At 35.6% G+C, this 21,045-nt stretch overlaps 3 protein-coding genes across 3 annotated transcripts; all 3 read left to right on the forward strand.

The window, feature by feature from the left end:
- The first annotated feature begins 925 nt into the window (after positions 1-925).
- Positions 926-2,521, forward strand: LOC149743606 (uncharacterized). Its single transcript, XM_089877474.1, has 3 exons — positions 926-1,280; positions 1,638-1,730; positions 2,234-2,521. Exons 1-3 carry the CDS (start codon positions 1,079-1,081, stop codon positions 2,266-2,268), a joined length of 330 nt encoding a protein of 109 aa, XP_089733600.1. The 5' UTR covers positions 926-1,078; the 3' UTR covers positions 2,269-2,521.
- LOC149743607 (myeloid leukemia factor 1-like) lies at positions 2,472-9,695 on the forward strand. The gene is made up of 7 exons (XM_089877460.1): positions 2,472-2,612; positions 3,717-3,813; positions 4,260-4,400; positions 5,738-5,842; positions 6,508-6,580; positions 8,101-8,187; positions 8,580-9,695. The coding sequence occupies exons 1-7, from the start codon at positions 2,572-2,574 to the stop codon at positions 8,771-8,773; spliced, it is 738 nt and encodes a 245-aa protein (XP_089733586.1). The 5' UTR covers positions 2,472-2,571; the 3' UTR covers positions 8,774-9,695.
- A 1,159-nt stretch (positions 9,696-10,854) lies between these two features.
- Positions 10,855-20,153, forward strand: LOC149743608 (uncharacterized). The gene is made up of 16 exons (XM_089877143.1): positions 10,855-11,132; positions 11,304-11,407; positions 11,845-11,977; positions 12,322-12,411; positions 12,746-12,839; positions 13,364-13,569; positions 13,778-14,012; positions 14,395-14,496; positions 14,951-15,208; positions 15,627-15,857; positions 16,148-16,635; positions 17,489-17,664; positions 18,419-18,508; positions 18,855-19,065; positions 19,505-19,704; positions 19,949-20,153. The coding sequence occupies exons 1-16, from the start codon at positions 10,893-10,895 to the stop codon at positions 20,064-20,066; spliced, it is 2,976 nt and encodes a 991-aa protein (XP_089733269.1). The 5' UTR covers positions 10,855-10,892; the 3' UTR covers positions 20,067-20,153.
- The last annotated feature ends 892 nt before the right edge of the window (positions 20,154-21,045 follow it).

The raw sequence follows: 21,045 nt of genomic DNA on the forward strand, positions 1-21,045 counted from the left end.
GGGGTGGTGCTTTATTAAATTTACATAGAAATAACATAAATAAATGTTTTTCTTAATTGTAGTCGCAGTAAAATATTTATTTAAGTTATAACTTTATTTATTGAAGTTATAAAGTTGGTTACTCCGTTTGATTTTTATTTTTTAATTAAAAATTGGGGGTTGCGAAAATATTAATAAAGTGAAAACTAGTGGCGGTATTACCCCAATTTTTTAATATGTTCTGCATGTTGCTATACATCAACGTGTGTCAAAATTTTGTTAATTTTTATAAACGATTTTTGTATTTTATTGCGGGTCAACTTTGACGGCCCACCCAACTAAAAGTACTTTGATTATTTAATATATTTTTTGATACGTAAATGAAGTGTCGCTTCTTCGTTCTAACGACACCAAGATTGCTATTTTAGCCTTACTATAACTTGAGATAATAAATTTCAAAGAGAAGTAGTTTCATTTATTCGGCGGGGGGGAGTCGACTTCACTAGGTGCGGCGTCTATGAATAATACGTTAAAAGTAGGTGTTGCGAAAGTATTAATAAATCAAAAACTAGAGGCGGTATTACCCCAATTTTTTAATATGTTTTGCATGTTGCTATACATCAACGTGTGTCAAAATTTTGTTAATTTTTATGAACGATTTTTGTATTTTATCGCGGGTCAAACTTTGATAAACTTTGACGGCCCACCCAACTAAAAGTACTTTGATTATTTAATATATTTTTTGATACGTAATTGAAGTGTCGCTTCTTCTTTCCAACGACACCAAGATTGCTGCTCCAGGGGTACCATAACCCGGGATATTTAATAATATATGATATATTTACTAATATATGATTTTTATGGGGAAATACCGTTACGGTCCAATGATTTTCTTTTTTCCTTTTTTAGTCTCTCGTTTTTTCTATAGGCAAGGGGGGGAGGATTCCTCACTAGCACCAAAAATTTATTAATTGTGCCGATAAACGTGAGCTTTTATTCCTAATAGTAATCCTGCGAAAGTAATTGAGCCGCCTGGATTAATTGCGAAAAAAAAAGTTAAATTATTTTTACAGAATTCATAAATTACTTCAAACGCAACATGACGTTGGGCGACAGAGTTAAGTGGTTCTTGGAAGACACAATTACCATCGACGACCCCAGAAAACCACGTCGTAAACCAAAAGCTTGCCGGGAGTGTGAAATAGTTGCGAGCGCTTCTTTTTTAAGTGGATCAATATATATCGGACATCTTACTAGATTGGGAAAGATAACGCCAACTTCTGGCATCACTATTGCTTCTTGTGAGTTCGGTTTTGTCATTTTAATTAATTAATAACTTCATTCATGTAATTTTTTGGTTTAATCAAGTTTTAGTGCCTGCGAAGCCCTCTACATTATCTGCTATACTGCGCCCAATGTTATCTGCTGCTGTGAAGCCCCCTATGTTACCTCTAAACAAATAACCTGTAACTAAGAACCCCTAACTTAAACTACCAACTTTTTAACACACCAGCAAAAAAATCGTTTTAAATAAATCTCTTTTTTTTAAAAGTTTGAGGTGAAATGAAACATCATTTTTTTCACCTATTTTTGGTCCAAAGCGCCTAACATCTATGGTGTAGATTTGTTTTAAACAATCCCCTTTATTTTGCCCGCAGTGCTTGGTATTGCATCATTAGCCATGATTATGAGGTCACCTCAAGATGAAAACCTGAATAAGTTGGTTGATAAATATGAAAACCAAACATCAGGTAAAGGAATAAGCTATATATATATATATTTTCTTTTAAATTAACTGTTGTTGCCAGACATTATGAATACAAATCTCCTCTGGCGAGCTTATTTTGCATAGCAGTGTTTCAAGTTAACGTCTTATTAAATTAAAATTGCCTACATAGGGGTTTATTAACATGATAAAAGAGAGACATCGAGCGTAATGTTCGTACCCACAATAAATTTTCCTGATGATCGTAGTTTGTTATTATGTACAGACTGCTGATGCCTTGTAAATTGTGATTATAAAACAGCTGTTCTGGCATTTAGGGTGAACGAATGAAGACTATCTGTATAGGATGTCTAAACTTCAATATTGTTTAACTGCTTTTAATTGACTTCTTTTATTTGTTTTTCCTGATCGTTTTTTTTCTTTTCTTTGTGGTTTCATTTTCATTAGATTTGTTTTATCTGTAGTTTATACTAGTTCTATCTATTAAACTTCTATATTATTTTTGATCTTACTTTATTTTTATTCCAGATATTTCATTAGATGGCGATGAAAGAAAAAGATGATTTTCACTAAATTATCTCTACTTTCTTATTTTACTTTGATTTTGTATAAAAATCATCTTTTCCATTATTATAAAAGAATGGCAACAGCTTTAAAGTAAATGAAAAAGTTTTAAGAAACTGTTCGTTTTATTTTCTCTGTCTTTCTTCGCCAACTTGTGCCCCAAAGTTTCAATTTGTAAATTTTACATTTTTACAAAATTCTACAAACATGAAGCAGAGTTGAGGTCTAATCATAAGTTTCAATTCTTCTAGATCTGTTATAGGAAAATAAATAATTTGATTCTTACTTTTTGTTTAAAATTGATGATGTTTCGCTCAATGTTCGAAGATGATCCGTTTTTTGGGTGAGTGGAAATTCTATTTAAAGCAACCCATTTCTTTTAAGCTATTCTATATGAGTGAGGTCCTACAGTGCGGCATGCCATGTAACCTGGAATTTAGGCCAGAGTTGCCCATTACCCCAACATTGTGGAAATTTTATTTTTAGTATTTTATTGCCTACAACTCCTTTGATGGCAGGCCATGGTAAACTATAGTTATATTTATTCTATGTGAGTGTGTTCCTTGTTGCAGACCTGGAAACTATATTTCACGTAACTTTTTACCTATGAAGCTATTTTATGTGGTTGAGGTGCTTGTCTAAGACCTCGGATTTATGCCAGAGTTGGCCCATTATCCGACACCCACGCTGCTTATGTACGCGTTCATGCTACTGGTGCAACTTCGTACTTTTTTATGCAACTCAGCAAGACTTATTGTAAAGTTAAAACTTAGACATTCACTATGTTCATATAGAAGCTGGTTTGAATTTTTACTTTGATTAAAACTGAAAATAATCTCATTTATGTAATAAAGAAGAGGTTAAAGTAAAAAAAAAATCGATCAAAAAATTTTGTAATATGTTGTTACAGGACTAACAGCAGTACAATCGTGTTTTGTGTGTTTTTAGTAAGCTCAAAACATAACTACACTACTGGTGTTGTTAAGTCACTACTATTTTCTTCAAATTAGAACTTTAATATGTTTAATTAAATGTTATTTATTTAATTTTCACATTGTATTGTCTGTAGGGTGTAACGGTCACGCCTTTTATCCAAAACAATATTTCTTTCTTTTTTATCAATAAGCGTGTTTTAACAACTGTTGTTTTACCGTTACTACCTGTCTTTTCGCTTTTGTCAACTCTCTTGTTCTTCGCTATCGTGACCGAAGAGACAAAATAAATTTCATTCATTCATTCATTCACTAGTCATTACTATGTGATGTAGAAGTGGTCAAAGTAAAAAAAATCTCTCCAAAAATTATGTAATATGTTGTTACAGCACTAACAACAGTGTTTTTATGTAGATATTTTAATTAAGCTTCAAAACATAACTATACTGCTGATGTTGTTAAGTCGCCATAATATCACTACTACTATGTATATTTATCCTAATGTATCAACACAGTGATCCCTTTGCTGACATGCATCGTATGATGAATGCATCTATGATGGGGAATCCATTGCATTCAAGATATACAGCTGGTGGGAGAAGGCATACTGAGGTATGTGATGTGCAAATTCTTTAAACTAAACATGTTTGTGTCTTTGGGTACTTAACAGCTCCAACCTAATGGTTACTAATGTCAATGGGTTGTCTAAATTATCGGCTATATATAAAAAGTAATTGAAAAAAGACACTCCCAGAGAACACCCATGTTATAACGACTGTCGTTTCCTTGTCATTCCACGATAAATAAGTTACATACGAGGTAACTCGTAAGCGGCTCGAGGTGTATGAAACAGAACACCTGTGTTATAACTACTGTCGTTGTTCCACCAAGCGAGAATAAATAACTAAATAAGTTCATATAAGCAAAGCATGTGTTATGAGCAATTTGAAAATACTTTACACTAAACAGGTTTTATTTATGCAATGATAATACAACTGGTACAAAATTAAAAATATTATGACAACTGAAGTTTTAATGCAACTTGTTTACCATTCTAGCCGACTATGATGATGAGTCCCTTCCGTGGAGACATGTTTGGCATGAGGAGTATGTTCCCTAGCATGGGGATGGGTATGGGTATGGGGATGGGTGGTATGGGAAATATGATGAGAAATATGGAACTCATGTCATCAGACCAGGTCAGTGTTACTATATATTGCAACTTCAGTAGTTTTTCTTCAAGCAGCTTTTTTTGCTTGCGTGTTTTTAACAACTATCGTTTGGTGCTATTTTCCTTCTCTTCATTTTTTTAAAATAATTTTTTCTTTGCTATTGTAGCCTACTTAAAGAGATAACAATTTAAATTCATGTTATGTTTTGTATAGATCAGTGACTGTCATTGTGGTGTGTTCAGATACATTAAGACATATCTAATGGATAATGTCTAATAAAAACAAATGCTCACAACTGACACAACATAACATAGTGGTGTTGTGTTGTGCAGTTATTGCAGTCCAAGCAAAACTATAGAGTCAATTAGAGTGTTAAATATAATTAATATTTGAACGGACTTGTTGGTTTAACATGCTTGAGTATTTAGGATTCATATCACAAAGTAAGCAATATAGAATATACTGACTTGGGTAAATTAAACCATAGTCTTTTGTATAAGAAGTAGGACATTTAGTGGGGTAATGGGTAAAATCTGGTTCCAATCCAAGGTCCTTGACAAGGACCTCACCCACAAAGAATAACATAACTTATTATATAGTTGTTATAGAAGTATCTAAATTATAATGCACATTCTCGCACTCTGGTATAAATATAATCAGTTTATTGCCAGTACTATGTGTGTTAGGACACTGTAGACATTAGACCCACTGTAATAGATTGCGACCTAATTAATAATTACTTTCACATCAGATCAAGCGTTAAATTACTATTTTCCAAATTAGATTAAATCTCTTTGGTTCGTTGCCCTCGTGGTAAACTAATAATATGCTGACAGAGACAAACGTAATGTTGGCCCGTTATTGTTGAATGGGTGACATTAGAAACCCAAGCTTTTGTAACATGTTGACAATGTATGTTTTATCTTAGCACCCTAGTTTTAGGTCTATAATATCTGCTTTTACCCATTAATCAATGAGTTTCCCTATGTTTGACTACTATTAGTGTAAGTACGTTTTAACAATGTTACCCCAGCTTTTACCTTGCTGTTCAGTGTCACTACAATGACTACATTAATCAATGAGGTTCCCTATGTTTGACAACTGTTAGTGTAACTGCATTTTAACAATGTCACCCAAGCTTTTACTTTGCTGTTAGGTGTCACCACATTTATCAATGATGTTTACCACATTAATCAACGAGTTTCCCTATGTTGGACTACTATGAGCGTAACTGCCATTTACCAATGTTACCCCAGCTTTTACCTTGCTGTTCGGTGTCACCACTCACCACATTAATCAATGAGGTTCCTTATGTTTGACAACTATGAGTGTAATTATAATCATGCCCTCTTTCCCTCCCCCAGATGCCGGGTTCATCTTTCCAATCGTCATTCACGTCAATAAGTTACGGAGGCGGGGAACCGAAAGTTTATCAATCTTCTTCATCTACAAGAGTTGGACCAAACGGGGTGTGTATGTGTTTCTTGAATTTTTTGAGCCTAGATTTAAGGGGGAGTGGTAAAAGCTTCTAGTTTGGTCTAAGTATTCTATATATACGGGTGAGGTCCTTGAATTTAAGCAAAATTTGATCCATTACACCAAGTAATAGCAAGATGGTCTTTGAGTGTTTGCAAAAGAGGTCGACTCTTGCCTAAATTTAAGGACCTTACTCGTATAGACCATAGACAAATAACAAAAAGTATAAATAGTTTGGTTAATCCGTCAAAAGAGACGTGTTGTCTCTTTATTTAAAAAGGAATCTGACCTAACAGTGTGTCTGCTTCCATGCCAAACTATGAATCATAGTTTGTCACCAGTTAAAATTAAACTAAGTTTCAATACACAGTATATTGCACTAGATACTTCTGTATAACGCAAATTATAGTCTTTGATCAAACTTTTGTAATGAACTGATTCTGGAACTGGAAATGACTTCTGTGGTTAAATAAGTAGGCGCACTGAATAACCAGACACTGATAGTGTTGTTCCTTTCAGGCATAGCGTAACACATACGTCAATATCTCATCTGTTTGACGTTTTTTAACCCCCAAAACAATTTACCTTTATATATATATATATATGTATAGCTTAAAAGTAAAAATGTTCCTCTTTCAAAAACTTCTGCATGTTTCAGATTAAAGAAACGCGCAAGACAGAAAGAAATTCTGAAACTGGTCACCAAAAAATGGCCATCGGTCACCATATTGGTAAGCACTTGTGTAATGTGTTTTAACGATTCAAAGTTACAACTAATATTTTGAAATATGTTTCTTAAGTCTGTTGACATCACTGAAATTGTTTTTTTAACCGAAGTGTTTGAAATAAAAACAATCACATTATTACGCTGGCTGTAATGTTTGTATTAATGTGTTTTAATGATTTAAAGTTACAACTAATATTTTGAAATATGTTTCCTAAGTCTGTTGACATCACTGAAATTGTTTTTTTAACCGGAGTGTTTGAACACTGAAATAAAAACAATCACATTATTACGCTGGCTGTAATGTTTGTATTAATGTGTTTTAAGGATTCAAAGTTACAACTAATATTTTGAAATATGTTTCTTAAGTCTGTTGACATCACTGAAATTGTTTTTTTTAACCGAAGTGTTTGAAATAAAAACAATCACATTATTACGCTGGCTGTAATGTTTGTATTAATGTGTTTTAATAATTCAAAGCTACAACTAATATTTTGAAATATGTTTCTTAAGTCTGTTGACATCACTGAAATTGTTTTTTTAACCGGAGTGTTTGAACACTGAAATAAAAAAAATCACATTATTACGCTGGCTGTAATGTTTGTATTAATGTGTTTTAATGATTCAAAGCTACAACTAATATTTAGAAATATGTTTCTTTTTATAATTTTAGCAATAAGTTCCTTTACTTTTGAAGAATGATTTTTGGTTTTTGAACTTTAGTTTTAAATGATTTAGTTTCTAAACTGTTATGACCTTCGGTCGTTTATTAAATGAGAAACAAGTTTATGAGACAAAACAGATCTTAAAAAGTAGTTCAAACGTCACGATGTAATATGTAATTACCTTAAAAACAAAAACCTTAGTCAATGTCGTTCAATGTCGTAACGTAACACGTGACTCACCAAATACCGCATGGTGGCGCTATAACAAAGAGTATTGGGGACCTAACGTAATATCATAACATAAACCATGAAAATGAAGACAAAGGTGTCATATGATATATACATATTTCTTCATCATTTATATATATGTTTCAATTATTATAATATATATATATGTTTGTATTAAAAATCTGTGTTTTATGTGCTAAGTTTCTCAAGCATTTTGGCATTCAATTTAAGTCCAATTCCCAAATACAGTCATTGTTTTTATTTTATTAATATTAGAACTGATTTAAAGCGATTTTGTGTTTTTAATTGTTCAGTTTTATATTTTAGTTATTTTTCGATATCGTCTATGACGTAACACATAGTCTATCCACGTCACAAGACATTAATAACGCAGATGTTAACCTTTAACAACAAAGTAGTTCGCGACATATTGTAGATTAAGTTTAAATTATATACAAGGGGTCACGGACTCACGGGCCGTCTCGACGTATTACTGTATCACGTTCATAGCTATTACGGCTACGCTAATGCTCCCTTGTGTATTGGCTGGCTATCCAAGTGTAGTCGTCCCCCATCAGCCACCATTTGCCCAACACTCTTGCTGTCACTAAACTGCGGTTGATTCCCCACACAGGAGAGAGAGGTCACATTATTGAGAAAACGCACAACTCAAAGACGGGCGATAAAGAAGAGTGTCAAGAGTTCATTAATTTAGAAGAAGGTAACATTTCATATTTTTAAACTTTTTAGTTTTTTTATGATTTCCCGAAAAAATATTCAAATATTACAAATTTCTTATTTTTAAATACGTTTTCTAGCATATTGTTAAGTAGTGTATAAACATTTTTTACAACACATAACAGCAGCCACGCTTTTATCTGATGCTTTTATTCAAATAGTTTCTACCTGCAGCGTGTGTATAACGGCTGGCGTTTTGTTGCTGATTTTTCTCTTTGTTGTTGTATTAGTTAACCACATATTCGCTACTGTATCCGAAGGGATAAATATAAATTGTCCTATGTTATTTTAAGCATTTTTTAATCAGTGCGCTTCAGCAGTATACCACGCATTTTAACCTTGTGGGTGATTGTTTTTTTGTTTCTTTTTAACCAGACGAAGCCGAGGAATTCGACCAAGATTGGCAGCAACGTTCTCGTTCTTCTGCCCCGCATTATCGAAGTCATTTATCAATTGGACGACACCAACCTTATAGTTCCCACCATAGACCTGCAGCTATTGAATACCACCAACCACAGGAGCATAGACCACGTTCACATCGTACACCACGTCATAGAGATGACGTTTGATTGACAGCTGTGATTTTGGACGCTGAGCAATTCATAATATAGTAGGGTGGGGGAAGATGGGACACCTTTAGCACATAATATCTAAATATCCTGATAGTGTTTTAAACAATTAACAACGGTCTATAGGAGCTGTGACGATAAGGTTTTATAATTATTTAAATGTTCTTGGTTTACTATCAAATTGGACAATAAAATAAAATGTGTCCCGTCTTCCCCCACCCTACTATACGCTACAGTACACCCACGATCAGGGGCGTATTTAGGGAACCAAGAGGGTTCTGGAACCCCCATTTTTTGGACAAAACTAAGGCATAAAATAGCCGTGCTTTATTGCGACAGATATCTGGTTTACATGCGTTAAGAAATGGTTTAAAAATATATAGTAGGGTGGGGGAAGATGGTACACTTTTAGCACATAATATCTAAATATCCTGATCGTGTTTTGAACAATTACTAACGGTCAATGGGAGTGGTGGGCATATAGATTTATAGTTTCTTGAATGTTTTTTGTTTACTACCAAACGGGTTGAGAAAATAGAGGTAAAAGGTGTCCCGTCTCCCCCCACCCTACTGTATTATATACTATTATCTTGTTAATTCCTGCATACTCCCCCTGTGTTGTGGCTTATGTTAAGTTTACCCTGTTATGAAGTATAAAGTACCCGCTTAAGTGGCCGTTACTGTTAAGACTAAGATTGTGCAATGTATCTTCGTTCGACTTGAACTTTCGCGCATGGTTATATATTGTCCTGTTCATTTCTGTGCGGTGTCATATATTACATGTATTCTATTTAACAATACCACGCAAACCATAATGAAGTATAGTAAACATACAACGCAAATCAAAGGCTAAACAACAGTTTTATTAATAGTGTTTTTTTGTTACTTTTCATCGAACGCAATAAACTGCGCGATTTGGGTGTTTTTGTTGCAAATTCAACTAGATATAGAAGGGGAAAGATGGCTAATGTTTTTAGACTTTTATCGGCTCATTTGGTGGTAAAAAAAATGTTTGGAAAAAGATATAGTAGGGTGGGGGAAGATGGGACACCTTTTAACTCTGTTTTCTCGTCCCATTTAGCAGTTAACAATGAACAATCAAACCTTTATAAATCTATATTTTCACGACTCCCATAGACCGTTGTTAATTGTTTAAAATACGATCAGGATATCTGGATATTATGTGCTAAAGATGTCCTATCTTCCCCCACCCTACTATATAACCATATCCTCACGACTCTAAAATAGCGGGAAGGTTACGTTTAATCTTGTTACTATTTGTCGCCAATAAGTTTTATTTTAAAATTTTATATACGCCTGTTTGGTTCGGTCGGAAAATGAAACTAAAAACTTAAACATCCGCATGAAAAATGTACTTTGTTAAATTAAATAGCGTTAATTACAAACAGCACGAATAAAACATATAGCGCGAAACGTTAACTTTTTCAAATGAACCAAAAAATGTTGTGATTTCAACCAGTCTCTGTATACAATTCATCATTAAACTGTATCTGACACTTTATAGTTATCCTTAAGACTAAGAAACATATGGCAACTGGTTTACAATTACGTCAAAGTCAGCCGAGTCGCTTTGGTTTCACCCATGCTTGAACTCCTATAAATAAACTGTGGACCTTTTCTCCCAATCCGAAAACATCGTTTCAAATGGTTAAGCACGCGGTTATAAATAGATCGTAACTTGCTTACGGTTGATTATCCGAAGTTCTTCCTCCCACGTAAAGGTTACACAAGGGAACAGGGGATAATGTTAAACTAAGAGTCATAAACTCGTAACCGAAGAGGGAAAGGTTTACAAATTAATTTATACCAACAGGAAACGGCCCCTTGAAATAAGGGGTTTGCTTTAGAACTTCGTATGTCCGCGCCACTTGGCTGAGATACAAGCATAAACATTACTGTTTCCCGAACGTTAAAACCGGGGTAAAAACTTCCAAATTAGGGTGAACACTTAACAATAAGATGTGACGTTCATGTTTATTGTTGTGGCTGCGATTTCCTTTCGATAGCTATAAATTTAAAGCAACTGAAAACGTTTAATCATTTGGTACAGTTTTGCCCCTAACTAATACTTGGTCAGTTTTTGCTTGTGTAGTTTACTATGGCTGGTGCAAAGGCCCTTAGGAATAGACTGAACGACGAGTTCCTGACGTGTCAGATATGTTTATCCACGTATACAGAGCCAGTGTTGTTAGACTGCCAGCATTCATTTTGCCGATCATGTGTGGGCCAGTGCCTCCCAGCAGTTTCTGGCACCCTGCATTGCCCAGTATGTAGACAGGCGACTTCTCTGCCTAAAAAGTTCGGGGTCGCCACGCTGAAAAGTAACTTTTTTCTACAGGTATGTGATAGTGGGGTAAGATGGGACACCTTTTTATTCTTTTTCTCGTCCCGTCTGTTAATAAACAACAACATTCAAAGAATTTTAAAACCGTAACTTCATGACTCCCATAGAATGTTGTTAATTGTTTAAAACATGGACAATCTTACCCCAACCTACTATATATTACAGAGTCTTATCGACGCTGTTAAAGAAAGAAGGTCCTCTGTGTCCTCTGTCGTCACGATGGGTGAAAATGAAGTAAACGGAAACGTAAACGGTGTATCTACTGTGAGGTAATTATAAGAACTTTATTCTGTTACTTCTGCTACCAGGAATAATGTAAATAATGTTTTAGCAGCTTATATTTGCTATTAAACGTGGTGTATTTCCGACGTTTCATCTGTCATATAAAGTTAAGCGTTCATTAAAATTCTGTTACTTCTGCTACATAATGTAAATGATCTCTAGCGGCTCATCGGGGGTATCAAAAGTAATGTCCAAGAAAAAATTACATTCCGACAAAGAGAAGCGAGAAAAACTTTCAAACGACTTTTCGTAATACACACGCATTAAGATAGAATAATTCTAATGAAAATAAGCTAAAATGCCTATATACGGTTACTTCTATCACGGCCTACTAGAGATATCTAGAGATAGCCGTGCTTCCATACAGTGACTACCTGGGTCAAAAATGTCATGTTTAGTCAATTTGTCTTCTTCTTCTAATTAGAAAAGTCCACGATTGCGACAACTGTGAAGGGGAAAATGGAAAAGCAGTTTCAAGGTGTCTTGACTGCACGGATTATTTGTGTCGAGATTGTCAACTCTGTCACTGCCAAACCAAGTTCACGAGAAAACATAAGGTAGATGGTTGGTTTTGGCCCTATTGGTGCTTGTCTGTAAACAGTTATATATATATAGTTGGTTAGGGGAAGATGGGAGACTTTTAGCACGTAATATTCAATTATCCTAATCTTTTATAAACAAAAACAAAAAAACAATTAACAACGGTATATGGGAGTCGTGAGGATACGATTTTATAATTCTTTGAATTTTCTTTGTTTATACCAAATGAGACGCGAAAACTGAAAGCGTAGATTTTCGTTGTATAATATTTACAACAGCAGCATCTATTAATCACTCATTACCCCTATAACCTCTACATAATCACCCGAACAAAGTTTTTATTGTTTAATCAATTCATCAGGTTGTCAGCCTCAAGGATTTACGGTCCGGGAAATATAGTCTTGAAATACAAACTCGTGCGAAAGTTTTTTGTCCGAATCACCCAGACGAGGTAAGACGACAAACGTGCGGCGCAGTGGCTTAGAAGCTTTAATTGTAACCAAAGGAGACTGGGTTCGATTCTCGAACCCGAACCTGATGCTAGTTCCTAATGCTTCCTGGCTGTTAGGGTAACGCGCCAAACTGACATCAATTAATGCATCACCCCAGAAGAGAACAAAACATGAATTTCTTTAATGCGATAACAAAAATAGTGGAGTTGAAATAATATTATGTAAACAAAACTAAAATATCAGTCTTTACATTAACTATATTCTTAAAAAATGGCGAATATGCAGCTAATATATTGGTTAAAAAAGTGGCCTATAATCTATTTTTACTAACAGATCTGTCGAGAGATTTGCGAGACTTGTTTCGTTCCAGCTTGCCACGAATGCCTTCATAATGTCCATAGCGATCATCAGAAAAAAGATCTAAAAGGTAGCTTATAGTCATGTAATGGACTACTCAATAGGCCTACACGGCATATATACACCTAAACTGCTCGGAAAAAAAGAGGCCCATTGACGCGAACAATGCCCATTATAATCCATTGTTTCATTAAGTTCCGGCAGTTTAGGTGTATTTCTGGGCCGTGTATTGGTAGGCCACGATTATTTATATCATCGGTAACTGTGGAATAATATAGGTTTGGGTGTAAGATTTACTTCAAGTTTTTATTCTCTTTTCTTTTCCCATTTGGTTATAACCACAGAATGTGTACAGATTTATAAAACCATAGCGTCACGTTGAAAATAGGATCGGGCATCATGGGATATTGATGATAACGGTATCCATCTTACCCCACAGTACTCTATATATAATAGGCCTATAGCATTGAAATAAGTTTTAATAAGGGTAAACTTAGACTTGACTTTGCTCTTTCCGCAAGACCACTTCACCCGTATATAAAGTATAAGAAATTGTTAACTTTAAAAACTAAACATAATCCAACGTGCACGTAGAAGCTGTAGCGAAACAGAAAGAACGAACAGAGCAATTGCTTCAGCGGTCAACAGAATCGCAACAAAATTTGATGAAAAACATTGAAGAAACAAAGAAACAAAAGAACAGCGTTAGCAGATCCAGCAAGATGTCTATTAACACAGTGCAACGACGCACGAAGATGATTGTGGACGCAGCGAAAATGCACGAAGAAAAAATAGTGAAAGTGAGTTTGCTTTTAATTGAAATTAATGTCAATATAGAGGCCACACAGGATGTTGAATTGGGCCATTTTTGACTTCGTGTGAAATATAGTACAAGCCTTGTAACTGGCGGCTATATAACGCGACCGTGGGACCATATATAGTGTCGCATATACGGTATAAAGTAAATTTATTCATTCCGACCATAATCCAAGTTATTCTTTTATAAAGGGTATAAAAGAGATGAACAAAAAGAGAAAGGCTTCTCTCGTTCGAATAGAAGAAGAAGGCAATCTGTGCAGTGAACGTTTGCAATCGGTCAGTGAAAACCTGAAGCAGTCCGCAGATGTGGTGTTGGTGTCTGGAACACCTGCAGATATATTGGGTCTAAAAGAGTTGTCAGATAAAGTGGAAAATGCACTTGAAGAATATGTTTGCCTCAGAAGGGCATCTAGTTGTATCGAAGGTAAGAACTTAATTGTACATAGCCTACTACTCTAAGAGTAATGTAACCTCGAATGGCGGGGCAATGAAGGTCGTTATAACACGGGTGTTCTGTTTCATACGCCTCGTGCCCGCTTACGAGTTACCACGTATATACCTTTGTGTGTGTTATTTTCGTTTATAATGTATTACTAACAATATAGACAACCCATAAGTGCTGACTTGTGCCGGTAAATGTCTTGCCCAAGGACACATGCGCGCACAACCGTAGCTGCGTGGAGCCGCGAACCTGTATCATATATCTAGGGGCAAGCGCTCTAAGCAGCAACCAAGTATTGTGCCACGGCACATCGAACAAAACTTGCTCGCAGAGATAAATAAATTTATGTTGTGTTTTTTTTCAGCGACCTGGAAATTGTCGTCGTCATGCGAGAGCGATGACGTGACAATATTGGACAAAATGAGCCCTTTCTTTAACGAACTCATCGGGATACTTCAATATGGGGGTACTTTAGTAATGTAAAGACTAGATAGTTCATAGTTGTTATTATAGCTGCCATGGCTAAGAGAATAGCGTGCCTACTTCTATGGCTTCGAGGCTCGACCTGCTACCATTTGGGTGTATGTGTGCTTCGGTAAAAGGCATTTTATTGCAATTGACCTAAACCAGTTATCCTTGTCTATAACAAAAGTTACGCAACTTGTAAGCAGGCACAAGGTGCATAAACAGAACACCCGTGTTATAACGACTGTCGTTTTCCAGCCATGCGAGGATAAACAAGTTAAATATGCGGTAACTCTCATATTTGGGCACGAGGTGGATGAAACAGAACTCCCGTGTTATTTTATAACGACTATCATTGCCCCGCCATGTGAGGATAAATACGTTGCAGGCAATAAGTAATAACCACTGACCCTCTCGCATAAAAATAAATTGGTTGCAACCATTTGGACAAATAGAAGACATCGCTGATTCCTCTTCGCACGAAGATCAAGCTGGAGCATCAAGTGTCGCAACATCCAAGCAAAGTTTATCATCGGAACCATCAACCTCCTCTTCAAATGATCAACCAACACCAACATCAGATGACGTCGGTAAAGGATTTCGTCCGCTAAGTATCGATGGTAGTAATAATACTTTCACAAGTGATGAGGACGACCTTCCACCAAAACCTCTTTATTATAAGCTAAACCCAGTTCAACGGAGGAAACGTTTCGGTAAGCTTCGTGTATTAGCTGGCTGTAATGTAACTTTTTATCCTCGTGTCACGAGAAAACGACAGTCATAATCATAATACCGCAGGCGTTAATGTTTCGCGCACCTCGTGCTAAAATGTTTTGCAGTTAAACTAAGCGCGTAAAAGGTTTCATTAACAATTTCTACATAGTTTAATCAGTTTAAGAACATATAGTTACAACGGCAGTGGCGTGTTTTGTTGTAGGTCTTCACAAGTGATCTTTTCGCACTTTTTGTAAATATGTAAACGATGACGATTGCTGCCAGAAAAATACCTTTCAGATTTATGTATGCCTTTTAGCAATGGCATGTATATGTACATGTGTTATGTGTTAATAATGTTCTTTTTGTGTTTTTTAGCGTTAAAACGTCCAAAACCTTATGTCTATATTACAACAGGCAACAACACAGACCAACCTTCACTTGAATCTCCAAGCCTAAACCTGATGAGGAAGTTCCCGCCAATTGAAGCACAAAGTTCCGATGCTAAAGCTGCCACCACAAGCCAGGATAATAAGTCTTCTTCAAATTCTTCCAATACGAGCGGCCAGTGTTGTTCCTACAGTAGGTCTGACGCATCCGGCACAAAACATAAAGTAAACAAGTGGAGAAGTAAAAGTGCCGATCGTGGTGAGAAATATGTTCCATTTTTTACACTTTTGTTTATAGAAAGAATAGGAGGGTGGGGAAGACGGGACACCTTTAGCACATAATACCTAAATATCCTGATCGTGTTTTAAACCTTTAACAACATTCTATGGGAGTCGCGAAGATACGATTTATAATTCTTTGAATGTTCTTTGTTTACTACGAAATGGGACGAGAAAATAGAAAATGTGTCCCATCTTACCTCCACCCTACTACACATTTTTTTTCATTATGACGTTTTTTATCATATAACCAATATAATTATATTGCAGTTCTGGAAAACGATTCTGGGCTTGCCAAAGCGAAAGTTAAGCCAACAGTGAGCACACCTGCCAATCATGTCCAAACAACTGGCAGGGGAAGAACAAGACGACGTAGCCTTCCAGGATGCGCGAATCCATCTCTCACATTACGTGCAATTCAGTCTCCAACTGGAAGCGCTGACTCCTTACTTTCGCTAACTACTTCGCCTGTCAAATCGTTAGCAGAAAACCCAGCGTTATTAGGCTTGTATGAAACACCAGACCCAACTTCGGACGCTGCTGTTGCGTGCTTAGCTAACAGCATAGCATCGGCACCTCCGCTTGAAACTTTAAATGAATCATCACAGAATTCAGTCAACCATGATGCACAAGCTGTCCCACCAACCGACAGAATCCTCATTCGTTCGTTCACAGTGTCTGGAAAACTTACGATATTTCGTTCAGCTCCGAAGTTGTCAGTTACACCATCTGGACAAATTGTTGCAACTGATTATAAAGTATGAAGTCAACCAGATACCAGCTTATAGATATAATTCCTTACAAAATTTAAACCTATTTGGATGTAGTTGTTTGTAACAAAATATAATAGAGTGGGGGAAAATGGGACACATTTTCTTTCTATTTTCTTGTCTCATTTGGTAGTAAACAAAGAACATTTAAAGAATTATAAAACCGTATCCTTACTCCTATAGACCGTTGTTTATTGTTTAAAACACGATCAGGATATTTAGACTTTATGTGCTAAAGGTGTTCCATAATTCCCCACTTTACTATAGCATAGCGTAACGTAAATAATATTTATCTTCTCGAATACGATAGTGAAGATTAATATAGTAGGGTGGGGTAAGATGGGACACCTTATCATTCCATTTTTTCGTCTTATTTGGTAGTAAACAAAAAACATTCAAAGAATTATTAAACCGTATGGTCACGGCTCCCATAGACCGTTGTTTATTGTTTAAAACACGATCAGGATATTTAGATATTATGTGCTAAAAGTGTCCCATAATCCCCCACATTACTATAACATAGCGTAACGTAAATAATATTTATTTTCTTGAATACGATAGTGAAGATTAATATAAAAAGTAACAAATTAAAGGGAAATAGTAGGGCGCAGGAGATGGGACACCTTTAGCACATAATAACCAAATATCCTGGTCGTGTTTTAAACAAATATCAACGGTCTATATGGTAGTTGTAAAGATACGATTTTATAATCATTTGAATTTTCTTTGTTTACTACTAATTTGAACGAGAAAATTGAATGAACATGTGTTCCATCTTCCCCTGCTCCACTATGCATATACTGCAGTATTTCGTAACTAACCATTTTAATTTTTTTATTAGGCACAAAAGCTTTTCGTGTTTTGTAAAAATGGGTCTTTCGTGAACTCGATAAAAATTAAATCAAGTGGTTCAAAATCCCTACACCCAATTAGTGCAACATCGACGAAAAAGAACAAGTTTTTGGTCGCATGCGGTGACGCTGTTTATAAATTCAGTCAAGGTGGAAAAATGACAAAGTACGTTGAATTGGTATCTGTAACATTCAAGACTTAACTAACTACAAACAAATAGTTACACTTTAAGTAACGTAACTAGTACGGCACTGAAGGTATATGAAACAGAACACTCGTGTTATAACGAATGTCGTTGCCAGAATGCCACGCGAGGATAAGCAAGTTACCTACATACGTGGTAAATTTGTAAGCGTGCACGAGGTATATGAAACAGAACACCTATGTTATAACGACTGTCGTTGCATCGCCATGCGAGGATAAATAAGTTACATGCGTGGTATATCAAAATTACATACAGAATATCAAAATGACATACATGTGTTAACTCATATTTAATCGGCATGGGGTGTATATAAAACATTACATCTGTGTGTTATAACGATTGTCGTTGCCCCGCAACGCGAGAATATATAAGTTACCTATACGCGGCAATTTGTAAGCGAGCCAAACGATGAAGTTTATGAAACAGAACACTCGTGTTATAACAACCTCGCCACGCGAGTACACCACATGCAGATAAACAAGTTATAGTAGGGTGGGGGAAGATGGGATACACTCAGCACATATTTTCCAAATATCCTGATCATGTTTTAAACAATTAACAACGGTCTATGGGAGTCGCGGGGAAAAAGTTTTATTATTCCTTTAATGATTTTTGTGTACTACCAAATAGGACAAAAAATAGATTGAAAAGGTGTCCCATCTCCCCCCCACCCTACTATATATCCATTCATTCATTAATCATATTTTCCTTCAGGAAATTTGGCAATGGTTACTTTTCTAAATGCTGTGGAATTGTGACGGACCAGAGAAACGGGAAAATTATCGTCACTGATATTGAAAAGAGGTATCGAACGGTTTTCAACTTATTATATAGACCCAAATTTGTGATGTAAATTCTTAGCACGAACAAAGTGTTTTCGTAGTTTCCATCTTTTAATTTATCTTGACTGAAATAGAAAAGAAGCGCGAACAAGTATATTCATCCGTATTAGCGTGATGTTATGCTGCGAATTTCGTTTTAGCGTTACTTCTCCTGTTTTCGATTTTGTACACCATCAGTACTTCGAGATAAATTCTTTTATTTGTTCATTTAAAATTGCATTCTTGGTTTAATTCATTTATTAATTTCTTTCCACAGTTTCAACCAAGCATTTATTTATTCGTTCATTAATTTATTTCATTACATTTAGATGTGTTTCAATTCATGCCGCGGACGGAGGTCTCGAACGAATATTCAGAGGCGGTGCTTCAGCAGCCGAGCTTGTCCATTCTAGAAGTGTAATGGGGGCAGCCGGAATAAGCAGCGATCACGACTTGAGGCTGCAGACGCCTTACTTTACATGTGTGGATCCGAGAAATGGGAATATTATTGTGTCCGATTGGGCTAGCAATGACGTTAAGGTAACCGGTTTAGAAATTCTCGTATAGAAAACTTCTGGTAGATTGGTTTTCGTAGCAACGAATTTCGACGTAAATTTTTGGATAGTGTCTTGGAGAATGGCACGTAAAACGATAATGAAATAATTAATACCTGATTTCGTAGTAAAAGTCTACTAAATTAATTTGACATGTCTATCCGCTTATATTTGCTCGGCGCCTTCGCGCAGCAGTAGTTGGGCGCTCATAACGGAAGGATGCGGTCTGTTCAATGGTTTTAATCTCTTTGATTCAAACCATTGACCACTGACACCTGGGTTTCGGGGTAATGAGCCAATCGGAGTCTAAATATCTATGTAATACCAAGTAATAGGACCTCAGCCGTAAATACTAAAATAGAATATGTATATACTTACGTTAAAAAGCATTTTTAAAACATTTACCAACTTTTCCAATATAACAGATTTTTGACCAAGATGGCGGATTTCTGGCTTGTATATTTTCTTGTTCTAAATCCCAGCAGTCGGTTCCCTTCTCTCCTGGCCCAGTGGACACATTCTGCAACCCAGCTGGTGTATGTTGCGATGGGGAGGGGAACATATTTGTGGCTGATCATGGGCGACACCGTGTGGTCATGTTCGACAACAACTGGCAATTTGAAAAGTAAGTTTTTCAACCTTGATTTTTCGAATAGTAAATAAAAAATCCAATTATTTTAGAAATGCCCATATAATCGTCAATTTTATCTCCGTACTAGAGTAGACTGACAAATCAACGCACAAAACGACGTTGTTTTCCCCCAAAAGCCCAAATACTTTAGCATGCTAGGATTAATTTTATGCATTTCTTCCAATTTTAAGCAATAGACGAACTAATGATAAGTTTTAATATGTTTTAACTTTTACAGATTCGTTGCAACTAGTTTGGACGGAATACAAAATCCCTGGTCTGTTGTGGTTGGCGAAAATCGGCAGTTATTTCTGTCAGAATACTGGAGTAGGACAATCAAACTTTTTGCGTATTAAACATATTCTGAATAAAATCACTTGCTTACTGTCGCTATTTATATTTTGTCGTATTTTTGGGCTAGTAAATAAAATGCACTAATTACATTTTGTATTTCAATATTTTCCTTTGTTTTTAATAAAATTAATGTTTTACGTACCAGAATGGCGGAAAAATACTATTTTACATTATAGCAAAAGTAAAAAGTATATATTTTTTGTTTGAAACTGTTTTTTTAATGTGTCACAAATTTATTACGTGCCCCATTGGCCCTTTTGGTTATTACGTCACAATGCCGCAATAATTCGCCAGGCATTTTGCATATTATTGTAATTTGCATTTAAACAGCGAAAATAACCGTTTTCTTACAGCAGTACATTTGTTTGGAGAAGCAAACTACAGGTAAAAGTCGGATATGTGAATTGATTCTTAAAAAAATCGAATAAGGTCGTTTTTGCGATGTTATTCTCGCAACTATGAAAACTGTTATTTTTTATTTTTTGGCATAGTTCATTTTAACCTAACTAGGAAATTTAAATCGAGTAAATCACTTGGTAGTTTTTAGACTTTTGAGTCAACGCATGTCCGTATTTTCTGTAAGATAATTTTAAATTCCATTTGACTTTTTCAACTTTGAATACTTTTTTCTATACATTTGATCAAAAGCGCCGGTTTAATTAAAAAATAACAACATCCGTAACAGAATCGCTCCAAAAAGTAATATCGCAAAAATGGAATGTATAAGCCAATGTTCAGAAATTGTGCCCCGCCTAAAATTTTTATGAGATCTCTGTGACAGACAGGTTGCGACGCTTGAGGACGCGCTTTTCGAACTTTTGTTCTGCAGTCGCTTTAACGAGAATTGGTCGCGGCGAAGATCAAAGGGTTTTGTTTCGTGAACACAGAGACAATACGCTGTCCAATTATCGAATATATATCAAATAACAGCTGTAGCAAGAATACATAAATCATGTGCATAACTTGACAGTAATTATTTGT

Source organism: Ciona robusta, chromosome 1, assembly GCF_009617815.1.
Source record: "Ciona robusta chromosome 1, ASM961781v2".
Classification (NCBI taxonomy): Eukaryota; Metazoa; Chordata; class Ascidiacea; order Phlebobranchia; family Cionidae; genus Ciona; species Ciona robusta.